Source organism: Morone saxatilis, unplaced genomic scaffold, assembly GCF_004916995.1.
Source record: "Morone saxatilis isolate NCDOM2014 unplaced genomic scaffold, NCSU_SB_2.0 Contig11, whole genome shotgun sequence".
Lineage (NCBI taxonomy): Eukaryota > Metazoa > Chordata > Actinopteri > Moronidae > Morone > Morone saxatilis.
Genome location: NW_023339663.1, coordinates 8504808 through 8517188, shown reverse-complemented (window position 1 = coordinate 8517188; position 12381 = coordinate 8504808). Strand labels below are relative to the sequence as shown.

Sequence of the window (12381 nt, the reverse complement as noted above, 5' to 3'; positions counted from 1 at the left end):
TTTAATATCTTGTCAAGAACCAAAGTGTAAACTTTTTAGCCATTGTGAGGCTAAAAACATTGGGCAGGGAGGTGAGAATGAGTGGACTGATTCGTGGTGGCAATTACGTTTTTAAATAGTTCACAGGTATTTTAAGGAGGAACCGCAGAGGCTGAGGAACAAGGGAAGGGCTTCTTGCCGTGTTGTGTGATTTCAGTTCACCTGGTGATGCCTCCTCCTCCTCCTCTTACTCCTCCTGCCTGTGCGCTCTCCTCGTCTCCTCCTGCAGCAGCTCCTGCAGCGTCCGCAGCCTCTCTGGAAACGCCTCGCCGCTATTATTATATGCGTTTACCCTAATAAGTCTCCTGTTAACAGTTATTTAAATGACGTGTAGTTTTTCTGTGCATCACATGGATTGTGTGTGACTGTCCCATTCATGATTTCCGGATCGCGCGGATACAAGCTGCAGGTAGGAAGGAACCATTAAAAACAAGCACTGATGAGCTGCTTGCGCCAGACGCGTAAAATAGTACGCTTTGTGATCATTTCGGGGGAGAAAAATGATGCGCAACATTTTCCGTTCAGTTTGATTTGTTCCTTACAGTTCCCTGATCTGTTAAAAGCATGGGCTGTTTGACAGTGTTGAAGCGTGGTTAGCAGCTATTTACAAGCTTCATTTTATTCCTGATGCTCCGTTATTGTGGCATATGTGTTGTGAGGTTTGTGAATTGAAGCCTAATGTTCATGCACACTTGAAAGGGAGTTGGAAAAAGCAAGGAAACTGCATTGAACCTTTTTTTTTTTTTTTTTTAACTTTATGACTGTTACGTTGCTGGATCACATGCATGTTCATATATGAATCAGTTCTGATCCCTAAAGCAGGAAACAGTTAAATATCAGTGGTGGAAGAAGCCACCAGAGGCGCATGTGTTTATCACTTTAATGTTGCAACTGGTAAAGATGGGCTAACTTTATATCCTTTATATACTCATTTTATATAGTTTTGTATTAATCTAAATTTGCAAATTAGCTAGTTACTAAAGTTGTCAAATACATGTAGTGGAATTAAAAAGTACAAGATTTGCATCTGACTGTAGTGGAGTAGCAGAAAGTGAAAATACTCGAAAGTACTGGCTGGCTAAATGTTATTTTGGTTATTTCCAACTCGGATATTGGAGAAAAAAATCAGCTTTGGCACAAATTCCACACAAATACCTGTAAGCTCTATACACAGTGAATGACTGTTCAGGTCTCAAACTATCAATCAATGGAAAGAGAAATAGAGTGAGCTGCAACAAGGCAGAGAGGCTTATCTTTGGCACAAAATGGTTAATAAATAAAAGCAGAAAACATAGATATCAGCATCTGTTATCGGGCAAATTGTTATTTTAAACATCATATTGGTATTGGCCCAGAATTTTCCAACCAGTGCAACCCTGGTAAATGTACTTATTACTGCAAATAGTGCAACAGGTGACCCAACAAAAGACCGTATTGCTTTGCCTCTGACATACTAAATAAATTCTCACTGGAGTAATCCCTGCTGCTGTGACATGAGACAGGACGAAGTGTTTCTAGGACTTCAGAAAACCCTTAAATTAAAGAGTGAAAACCCAGAACATGCAGCATGATAACACTTGTGTTCTTGCTTCTCAGGTCTCATCGCAGCTGTCACATCCCACCGGCCTGATGTGACCTACCGCTGCCACCAAAAATTGACTAATGTGACCCCGGGAACCTCCTTGTTGGGCATCATGGGATGTGGCACCTCCGTTGCTACGGAGACACAGGGGAAAATAGTGGAGACAGCTAATTATGGTACTATGCTTCCTTCAACCTGTCCAGGACTGCCTCATGTTTGTCCTGTCAGCACGATAATGTTGACTTTTGGACCTGTCACCCCTGAGGAAAGGTGTGACCAAACACATCAGCATCAAATTAGAGCTGACATGTTCATACACCTGTTGAGTGGGTAGCACAAATAGGCTGTTGGATACTAACTGGATTGCAAGCTCAGAAATAACTTACAGGGAATTGGACTTTTAGGATAAGTAATAAGGTAACTCACGTTTCTGAGTCCTTAGACTTTCTTTTATTTCCAGATTTCACGAATCACATTTAAAGTCTACATACACTCGGACATCCCAGTTTTCAAACTTACAGTATAGATGCTCAAATATCTGTTGTCCTGTCCTCAGTCCAGATTAAAAACAACAGCTGGCATGGAATTGGTTAATCAATTAGTCAATTCGTGAAATAAATCTGCAAATCAGTTTAAAAATGTCAAATATTTGCTGTTTGCAGCTTCTGAAATGTAAAGATTTGCTACTTTTCACTGTACTAACTAATTGTTAACTATATTTGGCTTTTGGACAAAACAGACTTTGATTACAGTTGATTACAGCTTATTGACTAAATAATGAATCAGTTAATTCAGAAAGTAATTGGCAGAGTCATCGATAATAAAAATAATCATTAGTCGCAGCCCTATTAAACGCCTAAAGATGACGGCAATCAGGTTGCCTAAATTTTGGATCTATCTACTGGTAAAGTAGACAACTGTCTGTGCTCTTTTAAGCAGATTTCTTATTGTTTATCTCACTGTTTTTATTGTTTAAGTACTTGTCTTGTTTTTATATTGTTGATCTCCTATGTGAAATATTTTGCCCCTTAAATTGTGTATTGTTAGTAGCAGTATTATGGTTTAGTATATTACGCATCTCAGTGTCATACTGTGTACTACACACTGTGTAGTATGAATCTGATGGTAATTATTTTTTGCATTAGTTTTTCTCAGACTTGTTGCACACACACACACACACCAGATGTTTGACAGATGGTGCTTTTTCTATCTTCACAGTCTGTCTTCTCTCCTCTCTTTAATGAGTGCTGTTTCTCCTGAAGGCTCTTTTTAATTTGCTTAGTTTTTCCAGTCCCACTGTTGCTCATGACCTCCCCTGTGTCTTGTTATCTCTCTTACTATGCATGTGAGTGTGTTGCCTTGCACATGTTTTTTTCAATTACCAGTTTATTATGCTGAATTGTAGTTTTTCTTCTCACAGATGACACTGTGAAGACTCCCAGCCCGGCTCTGAGTAAGACTCCGCTCATCTTCAAAGATCAGTCTGTGACATAAGTGATGTGTGCATGCATCCGTGTGTTTTTTTTTTACCTAATGATGTTTTTTAGAGTGCTAATTTACTAAAGATCCAGTAGAAATAGCTTCACCTTTTGGATCAGAATCTGTGCTTGAATTAGAAAAACGCAGATGTAAAGAAATATTCCTGTCACTTTGTAATGGAATTGAAAGGTTGCATGCTTTGATAGAGTCTCACACGTTATATTCATGTACCTGTATGTATGTGACTATATTTAAACAAGTCTCCCATCTAAATAAAACGTAACAGCTGGTGTTTCGTCATAGCTATGAAGGCAGCTGTTTTGATCCAGCGATGGTACCGCCGCTACATGGCCCGTCTGGAGATGAGGCGCAGGTACACCTGGAACATCTTTCAGTCCATTGAATACGCCGGGGAACAGGACCAGCTACAGGTGACTCTCAGCACTGGCTTCTTAGTAAAAATTCAAGTACATCTTTATGCTCATTTTCAGAACTATCATAAAGCTTAAATATGTTTTGTTTTTTATTTCTACAGCTCTCCAGTTTCTTCAGTTTCATGCTCGACAACTTCACTCAGTTGAATGGAAATGGGCCAGGTTAGTAGCCAAGGCACTCTTTATTAAGATTAGATAGTATAATCTGTATTGAACTCTGATCCCATCCTTCTTATTTGGAAATGTTTTAGAGGTCAAATTTATTTTATTTTAGAGTAAAATAACATTTTTTAACAGTGCTGCCATATGGATGTGATGTAACACGGACCTTCAGGTCTGCCTGTGTCTCAGACTGGACAAATTTGCCCTTTATTTGTTTGTTTTATAGTTTAAACATATTCTTTTATGTTTATGTGATTTTCTATGATTAAAGAAGGATATTGTCAACTATTATTTAGATAAAGACATAGAGAGAAATTTAATTATTACTTTTAATAACACAGTAATTTCGTCCAGTGTATAAGTTATCAGTTGGTGTTTAATGGTTGTTGTTTTGAACGTGTCCTAACGTGTCCTGACACAGGAAGATTGGATGCGTTCACGCGTTTCACCTCCGTCAAATTAACACCAGTTTGTTAGTCATGCCACTGTATTTTGGTCTAGATTAGAAAACCCATTGCGTATACCCTGTTGCTTAGCAACTACTGTGAATGTGGAGGCCAATGTGTTGGTGTGTTGCACTGACACAGCTGTGGCTTAAGTATGTATTGACCCACTCATCCAGCTAAAAAGCATAATGCTCCATTGACAAGCTAATCTTTAGGTCAGCCCTTATTGCTGAACATCTACAGTACATCTTCTTCATGGGTTTTACATTGAGTCAACATGAGTGATACAAAGAGGCCAGACTCTGTTGTCTGTATTTATTACAGACAGCATATGTGTTTGTGTGTGTGTGTGAGAAAGAATAGAAGACATTTAATACACACTAAGGGGGAAATGGACAGAGAGAAATAGGCCTGTAGTTAGATGTCTGTTCATGTCCTGTTTGTTTGCATAAATTGGAGACCATCAGTTTTCATTAGCATATTAGAGTGGTCTTTTAACACAACAGTGAGGTCACACAGAGCTGGATGTGGCGCTGTGTCAAACAAGGTTTTATTCCAAGTAACTACAAATTGAAATCTGAACATGATTAATTAATTTTTCCCCCAAACTAAATATTTATTTTATCCACTTTACTTAAAGACACAATCGGATTGCTGTTCAGTGCCTTTTAACAATGGAAGATAAACCACAGCAGAACCACAAATATCATCTTTTTTTCTCTTCTTCCTGGTCAAAATCTTTTTACACAATGCCTCCAAACTCCAAACGGTCGAAGATTTGGGTGTGTTATGCTAGTAGTGGCTAATTTATCAGAGGTTTGGCCTATGCTCACTTTTTTCAGTTCAACTCCACAGGCCCAGATTTTCTATCTATCTTCAGCCCCAACCAACGCTGACTCAAGTGGCGTCACTCGAGGCAATTTATCAGAGCCACACAAGGGTTTAAGTTTTTTCACAAATGCCATAGTGTTCCCGAAGACTTCTATACAGACATGGGTATATAAAATCTGTTTTCATCATAGGTCTTCATCAGACCTGACAAAAATCCATGAGGGATCAAAGCATTGTCTGGGGAACATAAAACAGTGTGGGGATACAAATAGTTTCTCTCTGTGCTGGTTATACTTGAACTATCAGTGTTGGGTGATAACTGTATACTTTGATATCAGTTTGTCTACCATCAGAGAATTTTCTGTACGTTTATCATACCATGATATCTACACATCCATTATCCCTGGCTTTAGACCATTGCGGGTAATGTTGCAGATCAATGAGCAGGCCTGCTTTATGGCAATACTGGATTACCCGAATATCTTGATTTGTCAGGTATTCAGTTTGCTGGTTTAGCTGAAAACAGACATTCCTGTCTATCAGTATTGTTACATAACATTACAAATACTGTGGGCAGATTTTATTGACATTCCCTACTTTTAGCTGTACACCTTTCACACATTGTGCTTTTGAACAAAGAAGAAGTTTGTTTGCAGACCGCTAACTTTCCTTTCAATCAAATGTAAAAAACATTAGTGAGAATAGCTCTTGAGCTCAAAATGTAACACACCTCACACTGTGTCCTCCAGACTTGATCTCCCAGCTGCTGGACCCGGTGGTCGACCCCTGGTTAGACAAAGAGACCTGCTACAACTTGATCGCTGTTCCAGAGTCGTACACCGGGCCCCGACTATCATTTCCTCTCTCCGTCTCTGATACAAACACTCTCCTCAGTGCATTTAAGGAGCAGCAGGTACGGAGTATGGGTGTTTTGGTCTTTCTCACTCTTACTTTTGATTGTCTGCTTTAGAGGTTTGGGTGCTTATTAGGATCTCATTACATTTCGTCCACACAGACCCTACATGCCAGATATGTTCTGCAGCTGCTGTATGAGACCAAAAAGCTCCTCAAACAGATGCCCAACATCATCCACTTGTCAACATCCTACACCAAAGAGATCACTATATGTGGTGGGTGACCATAACCTCAGTTTCACTTGTTAATTAAAGATTCATATTTTGGTACACGTGTGCAAAGGAGAAAAAAAAGAGTGTCTCATCATAATGTTTTGCTGCTGTAATGCAGTTGTTTGTGCACCTGCTCCATTGCAAAGTACCGTGGGCCAGTGAATAAATGAATGACCTGCTTACTGGCTAAATGATCGCTGATGTCTGTAAATGTGATCTAAATACAGTTGACTGTATCTTAATGGCAGTGTTCCAAGAAAGGAGGTCTTGTTTATTTGCACACTGATCAGGCACTTGACTCCTCTTCCACGGCTGCCTCCTCCTGCAGCTTCGCATCTCATTAAACTCAAGAATACTTGTGACTAAAACCAAAAACACACACTGTTTGGTGATTGGAGTGGAGCAATTCACTGTCCTGTTTCCATACCATTAAGGAATTTTAGTAATTCAGGTATTAATTAACCCAGAAATAGGTTTCCAATTTCTTCATTGCTGTGATTTTTCCTTTTTGTACAGGTGATCTGCATGGGCGGCTTGATGACTTACTTCTCATATTTTATAAGGTAAAGCTATATTTCTATACAACAATTTTAATCATTCACTAACTGTTACGCAGCAAAATGTAAAAAAAAATAAAAAATTAAATAAACGACGGTCAAAGCCACATTAAACATGGCTGAAGCATGCACTCAAGAGGACATTTGTGTTGTGTTGATTTTACGCCATGTTGCTGTTGTTCAGAATGGCCTTCCCTCTGCGGAGACTCCATATGTGTTTAATGGGGACTTTGTGGACCGTGGGAAAAAGTCAGTCGAAGTGGTCATGCTACTGTTCGCCTACCTTCTGCTTTACCCCGACTACATGCACCTGAACCGAGGGAACCACGAAGACCACATAATGAACCTCAGGTGGGTGAAGAGTAGAAATGAAAGAAATTATCTATCTAGGTTTAATACAAATTGGAGGGTAGTCAAATATTCCAGTGTGATGTTTTTACATTGCTGTTTCAGATATGGGTTCACAAAAGAAGTCATGCAGAAGTACAAGGTACAGTACACTCCAGACACATGTCATTATTCTGTTTTTATTATGTACAGAACTCAGCTGCTCATTCTGCAGATTGTAGCATGTGATTGCTGACCGGATTAAATTTGGCTCAGTGGCCCACAGTTGTAAAATGTAATTCCATCTTTACTGTGTGTAACTGGGTGCAGACTCATGGCCGTGAGATCCTCCAGCTGTTTCAGGACGTTTTCAGCCTTCTGCCCGTGGCAACAGTCATTGACGGGAAGATCCTGATCGTTCACGGAGGGATATCAGACCAGACTGACCTGGACTTCCTCAGCACCATAGAGAGGCATAAGGTCAGCAGAAACAAGTAGCCTTTTATGCCTTTAATCAATAGTGACAGCTAGAGAGAGAGAGAGAGAGAGAGAGAGAGAGAGACTGCAGCAAGGACCCAACCTCGGTACATGGGACACCAGTTCTACCAGGTCGGCTATCAGCATCCCCCACCTGGATGAATAACCTTACATCTCTGTTATGGCTAACATGTGAGCAAACTATGCTATTTTCTTATCCAGGAGGTAGGAAACAGCAAGAGCATTGGAGGCATGTTTCTCTCCATGTCGTTGTGGTCTCCACAAACTCCTGAGCAAAGTGTGTGGGTTATTAGCTTCCTAAAAGTTAGACTTTATTCAGCAGACTCTTAGTAACTTTGTTTGTCTGCTGCAAGGCTGGATTAACAGACAGCCTTACTGTGTGCTAACTTGTTTGTGTTAAAATTAAATTATGCACCTCAAACCTCAATATAAATCATCATTAGGGACTGCTTTGTGTTAAAATCAAATTTTCATATCAGTTGTGTGCTTACATAGTGTATATATCTAAATTAACTTGTATTTAATCAAATTAATTGACTTGGCCCCTACTTGAATTAAAAAAATACCCAACCTGAACCATTGATGTGACTTAAGGTTGCTGCAACAACACTATAGATTAATAAAGTCTGACTGACTAGACAATCACACAGCAAACTTGGGGCCAGGTTTTATTCCAGCATAGAAACACAATGCACAGAGACTGGGAGGAACAGGCAGTTAATAGAGGCCCAGCAGCTCATTTTTGCTCCTGAGACCTGTAGCAGTTTGTTTTGGCCCTGTGCTGTTTGGTGCTGGCCAGGTATCATACATTGGGTTTCTCAGAGCTTTTATGCTGATGTAAGTGGCTCAGATTGAAGTACTGTACAATTTGCAGTCATAAAGCAAAACAAAACACAAAAGGTTTAAAGAGATGCAAAGTTGAGTGATTTTTCTGTCCATTACAGTCATTTGATCTGATGTTAATATCAAACATATTAATTCATGCAGGTTTTAAGAAACAGGCCAAAAACATTTGGTGCTTTTAAACAATGTTCAATGCTGTAAATCACACATCTTTCTATTGTCGGTGCGTGTTTTTTAATATTTTAATCTAATTGAATGCACATGTTTTCATTAAATTATTAAAAGTATTTCTGGGAAATGCATCAAATTGCTACCTGAAAAAGAGAAGGACATGAGTTCTTCAAAATGTACAATTACTTGTCACAAAGTAACTCCTGGAATGCAAAGAATAATTTCGTTATGTATGTATAATAGTTCAAATGTATGTCTTTAAGTTGCATTTTTGGTATTTACTAAGTATTAGTACTGAGAATGTGTATACAGTAAACTCATAAATCTGTTTTATTTATATAGCCCAAAATCACAAAGAGGAATCTGTACAACATACTGTACGTTACTGTCAATCCTTAGACACATTTGACAAACAGATACCTTTGTTTTCACTTTATGTCTGTCTTTCCTTCTCTCCACTCCGATCTAGGTGAAATCTGCCCTGAGGTTTCCCAAACGCAGTTTGGAGCAGTTGGACATCAGTCAGTCCTGCAGACAGATGAAAAGAATGAGATCAACAGACTGCTCTCGTCCCAGTAGCAGTCGCAGCCACAGCAAGAACCAAAAAACCCCGAACCAGAGGTCTGACAGCAGCCCACAGATGCTTACAGATGTTGCATGTTTTTTTTCATTAAGGTTGTTTAAAGAGACACTCTTCTACCCCTTAATTCTGAAGAAAGAGACGATGCAGGCTCAGCCGTCAAGACAGCGCTGCCTCCACTTCTTCCTCCTCCTCATCATCTTCGTCCGCCTCTTCGCTCTGCTCTCCTCGAACTCCGTCCTGCCTCACGCCTCGCCCGTGCCCGTCTTCTCCCAGCATGCCCTACACTGTCAGTGTCCTCCAAGTGCCTTTCTTGGACTCTCTGTCCTCAGTCCCCCCTCCTTCACCTCCACAACATGAACGGGAATGGAAACAGGTCAGAGGAGTGGATTCTGTGGAAAACAGATGTTGTTCAACTCTGCCCCATTGTAATGTGATGGGCACTTTTACCTGCTTTCTTCTCTCCTGCAGATAGTGGATATATTGTGGAGTGACCCTAAAACCCAAGAAGGCTGCAGTGCCAACACATTCAGAGGAGGAGGCTGCTACTTCGGCCCTGACATCACCCAGAGATTGCTGCTGCAACACGGACTCCAGCTGCTCATCAGATCCCATGAGTGCAAACAGGAAGGATATGAGCTCTGTCATGGCGGACAGGTAGACTGGATGCAATAAATGAATTCAAATTGTCCAGCAGTCAAAATGTTTGAATCTGGAGAAGTAAATGTGTGCGTCTTGTTTAATAGGTGATCACCATTTTCTCAGCGTCAAACTATTATGAGGAGGGGAGCAACCGTGGTGCGTACATCAAAGTGGGCAGAGAACTGGTTCCACGCTTCTACCAGTACCAAGTCAGCCGCACAACTCGCAAACTCACCCTGACACAGAGGTACAACAGGTGTCTGTGTGTGCATGTTTGTGTGAAACAAATTCAAAGAAGAGTAAATGCCAATCATTTTGATATTCAATTAATAGTTTATGTAATTTATTAACTGGTTCCAGCCTCTCCAATGTCAAGATTTTCTGCATTTGTCTGTTTTTAAATGTAGTATCTTTTTGTTTGGGACTTCTAAGTCATCACAATAAGCAGTTTGAAGTTGCAACCATAGGCTCTGTATATCAGAATTTTTCACTATTTTATGACATTTTATAGACTTAATGATGGGTTATTCAAATAAATTGACCGACCATTAATCAATAATAAAAATAGATATCTGTAAATTATCAGAATCAGAATCAGAATCAGAAATACTTTAATAATGTATTGTGTATATATATATACGTAAATTATGTAAGAAAGCTTAGCCTTAATGAGTGACCCGTGTTTGCGTGTGTGTGCAGAGTACGAGCTGCTGAAGGCTCTGCTCTCAGGGCCCTGAAGGAGAAGCTGTTCACCCATCGCTCTGAGCTGATGTCAGGCTTCCAGCAGTACGACCAAAATAACACAGGTGTTCTCTCCTCACTCCATTTGCCTCACTTATAACATCTATTTACCAGGTTGACATTTATAGTTGTTATGTAAGAATATATTTTTTTTCAGGTTTTGTGTCAGTAAGTGAATGGGCTCAGGTGTTGGAGTCTGTACTGAGGCTGGACCTGCCCTGGAGGACACTGCGTCCACACTTAGCCTGTCTAGCACCAGACGGCAGTGTGGAGTATCAGTCCTGCTTCGAGGATATGGAACCAGGGATTCCCCTGTCTCAGGTCAGAGAAGTGAAGTGGCAATCAAGTACATTTACTCAAGTACTGTCCTTTTAAAGGCTTATATTTTACTCTAGTATTTTAACTTTATACTTTTAGAGTTAAATGTTGTACCTTTTACTCCAGCACATTTACTTGTGTTTTCGCTACCTTAGAATGAGCCGTTTTCATCTACAGAGGTAGAGGGTCTTGTGGTTTCTACCATAGTCCCTTTTTGCGAGTTTCAGGCCATCCTAGTTTATCCTACACTCTTGGAAGGGGAGGATAAAGTGGTTGCAATCTGCAACTCTACCACTAGATGCTACTAAATCCTACACACTGGTCCTATAAGTCTTATAAAGTGAAAGGGGTTGAAGTATTTTCTTAAACATGTAATCATGCATGCAAAATTAATATCTCCAAAAGGGAAGATTTTTACCTGACAGCAACAGTTATACAATATTATATAACCCTATATCCACGAGCCCACAAACAGATAGTGGGAAAAGGCATCCTAAACGGGTCAGTAATAACACAAAGAAAAACAAAAGGGAGCATTTGAATGCAGACAGGTTAGAAAAAGTAATATGCAATATGTGCACAAATATAGGCACTTAATAGCTCTTTATTTTTATTGAAACAAATTTACATTTTAAACACAATTCTTCACAATGTGTACTTTTGAATTGAGTACATTTTACTGCTTTTACTTGCAAAGGATAATTTCCCTTATACTTTTAGGGTTATAATACTCATCATACCACTGCTGCTAATAAACACAGTTAATAGTTGTTTAGTAATCTAGTGTTGTGGCACTTTCTTTTCTTCTTTTCTCCTTTCAGGTCACTCCAAACCTGGCTGAAACTCTCTTCAGATACAGGACTGACATTGAGATAATATTCAACATTATAGACAAAGACCATTCAGGTAAATAGAAAAAATATTGAATCACTTCGAAGAGGATGTGTTAATAATTCAAAAAGTATTCCTTAAAATTCAGTAATATGGTTGTATGTGTGTTGTCACGTTCAGGTCTGATCTCCATCGAGGAGTTTCGTCACACCTGGCGTCTCTTCAGTGCCCATCTGGGGGTTGACATCGACGACAGAGCCATCGATGACTTGGCCCGAAGTATTGACTTCAACAAGGATGGCAGTATAGACTTCACTGAGTTCCTAGAGGCCTTCAGAGTGGTACACAAATTGGACAACAAAGATCAGCAACTCAACGGAAAGATGGATGGAAAGTTTTTGTGAAGGGAAGAATCTGAATTCTAAGAAAGTCCTGCATTATCAGCAGAGAAACTAATAGAGGAGAGAAAATAGGAACGCAGGGATAAGATTAAATGATTTAGTATTTTTTAAGTTGTTTAAGGAAAAATCAACCTTTAAACATGCAAACACTAAAGAATAGTAGTGATAGTGTCGTTTGTTGGTGTATTTTTAGCCACACATGGCTCTAGGAGATGGTAAAGTCAGCGTGTAGGTTGCTTTCATCCACTACTTTGGTTTCAAGTGAAATATCTCGACAACTATTGGATGGATCGCCATGAAGTGTTTGACAGACATTTATCTTCCACAGAGGAAAAATCCTTCAGACTCTGGTGATCCACTGACCTTTCTTCT

General features: G+C 39.7%; 1 protein-coding gene across 1 annotated transcript; it reads left to right on the top strand.

The window, feature by feature from the left end:
- The first annotated feature begins 1663 nt into the window (after positions 1 to 1663).
- On the top strand, positions 1664 to 12374 carry ppef1 (protein phosphatase, EF-hand calcium binding domain 1). The gene is made up of 18 exons (XM_035652143.1): positions 1664 to 1797; positions 3042 to 3074; positions 3404 to 3531; positions 3636 to 3696; positions 5723 to 5886; positions 5989 to 6103; positions 6617 to 6663; positions 6842 to 7008; positions 7111 to 7147; positions 7315 to 7464; positions 8966 to 9117; positions 9212 to 9452; positions 9548 to 9733; positions 9823 to 9965; positions 10418 to 10524; positions 10617 to 10780; positions 11599 to 11683; positions 11789 to 12374. The coding sequence occupies exons 1-18, from the start codon at positions 1734 to 1736 to the stop codon at positions 12010 to 12012; spliced, it is 2268 nt and encodes a 755-aa protein (XP_035508036.1). The 5' UTR covers positions 1664 to 1733; the 3' UTR covers positions 12013 to 12374.
- Positions 12375 to 12381: the final 7 nt, after the last annotated feature.

Bases quoted from the DNA above. Each gene is read 5' to 3' on its own strand.
- ppef1 (XM_035652143.1), top strand. From the start codon at position 1,734: ATGGGATGTGGCACCTCCGTTGCTACGGAGACACAGGGGAAAATAGTG. The intron at 10,525-10,616 runs GTGTTCTCTCCT...ATTTTTTTTCAG, and splicing joins GTACGACCAAAATAACACAG to GTTTTGTGTCAGTAAGTGAA. The intron at 11,684-11,788 runs GTAAATAGAAAA...TGTCACGTTCAG, and splicing joins TATAGACAAAGACCATTCAG to GTCTGATCTCCATCGAGGAG.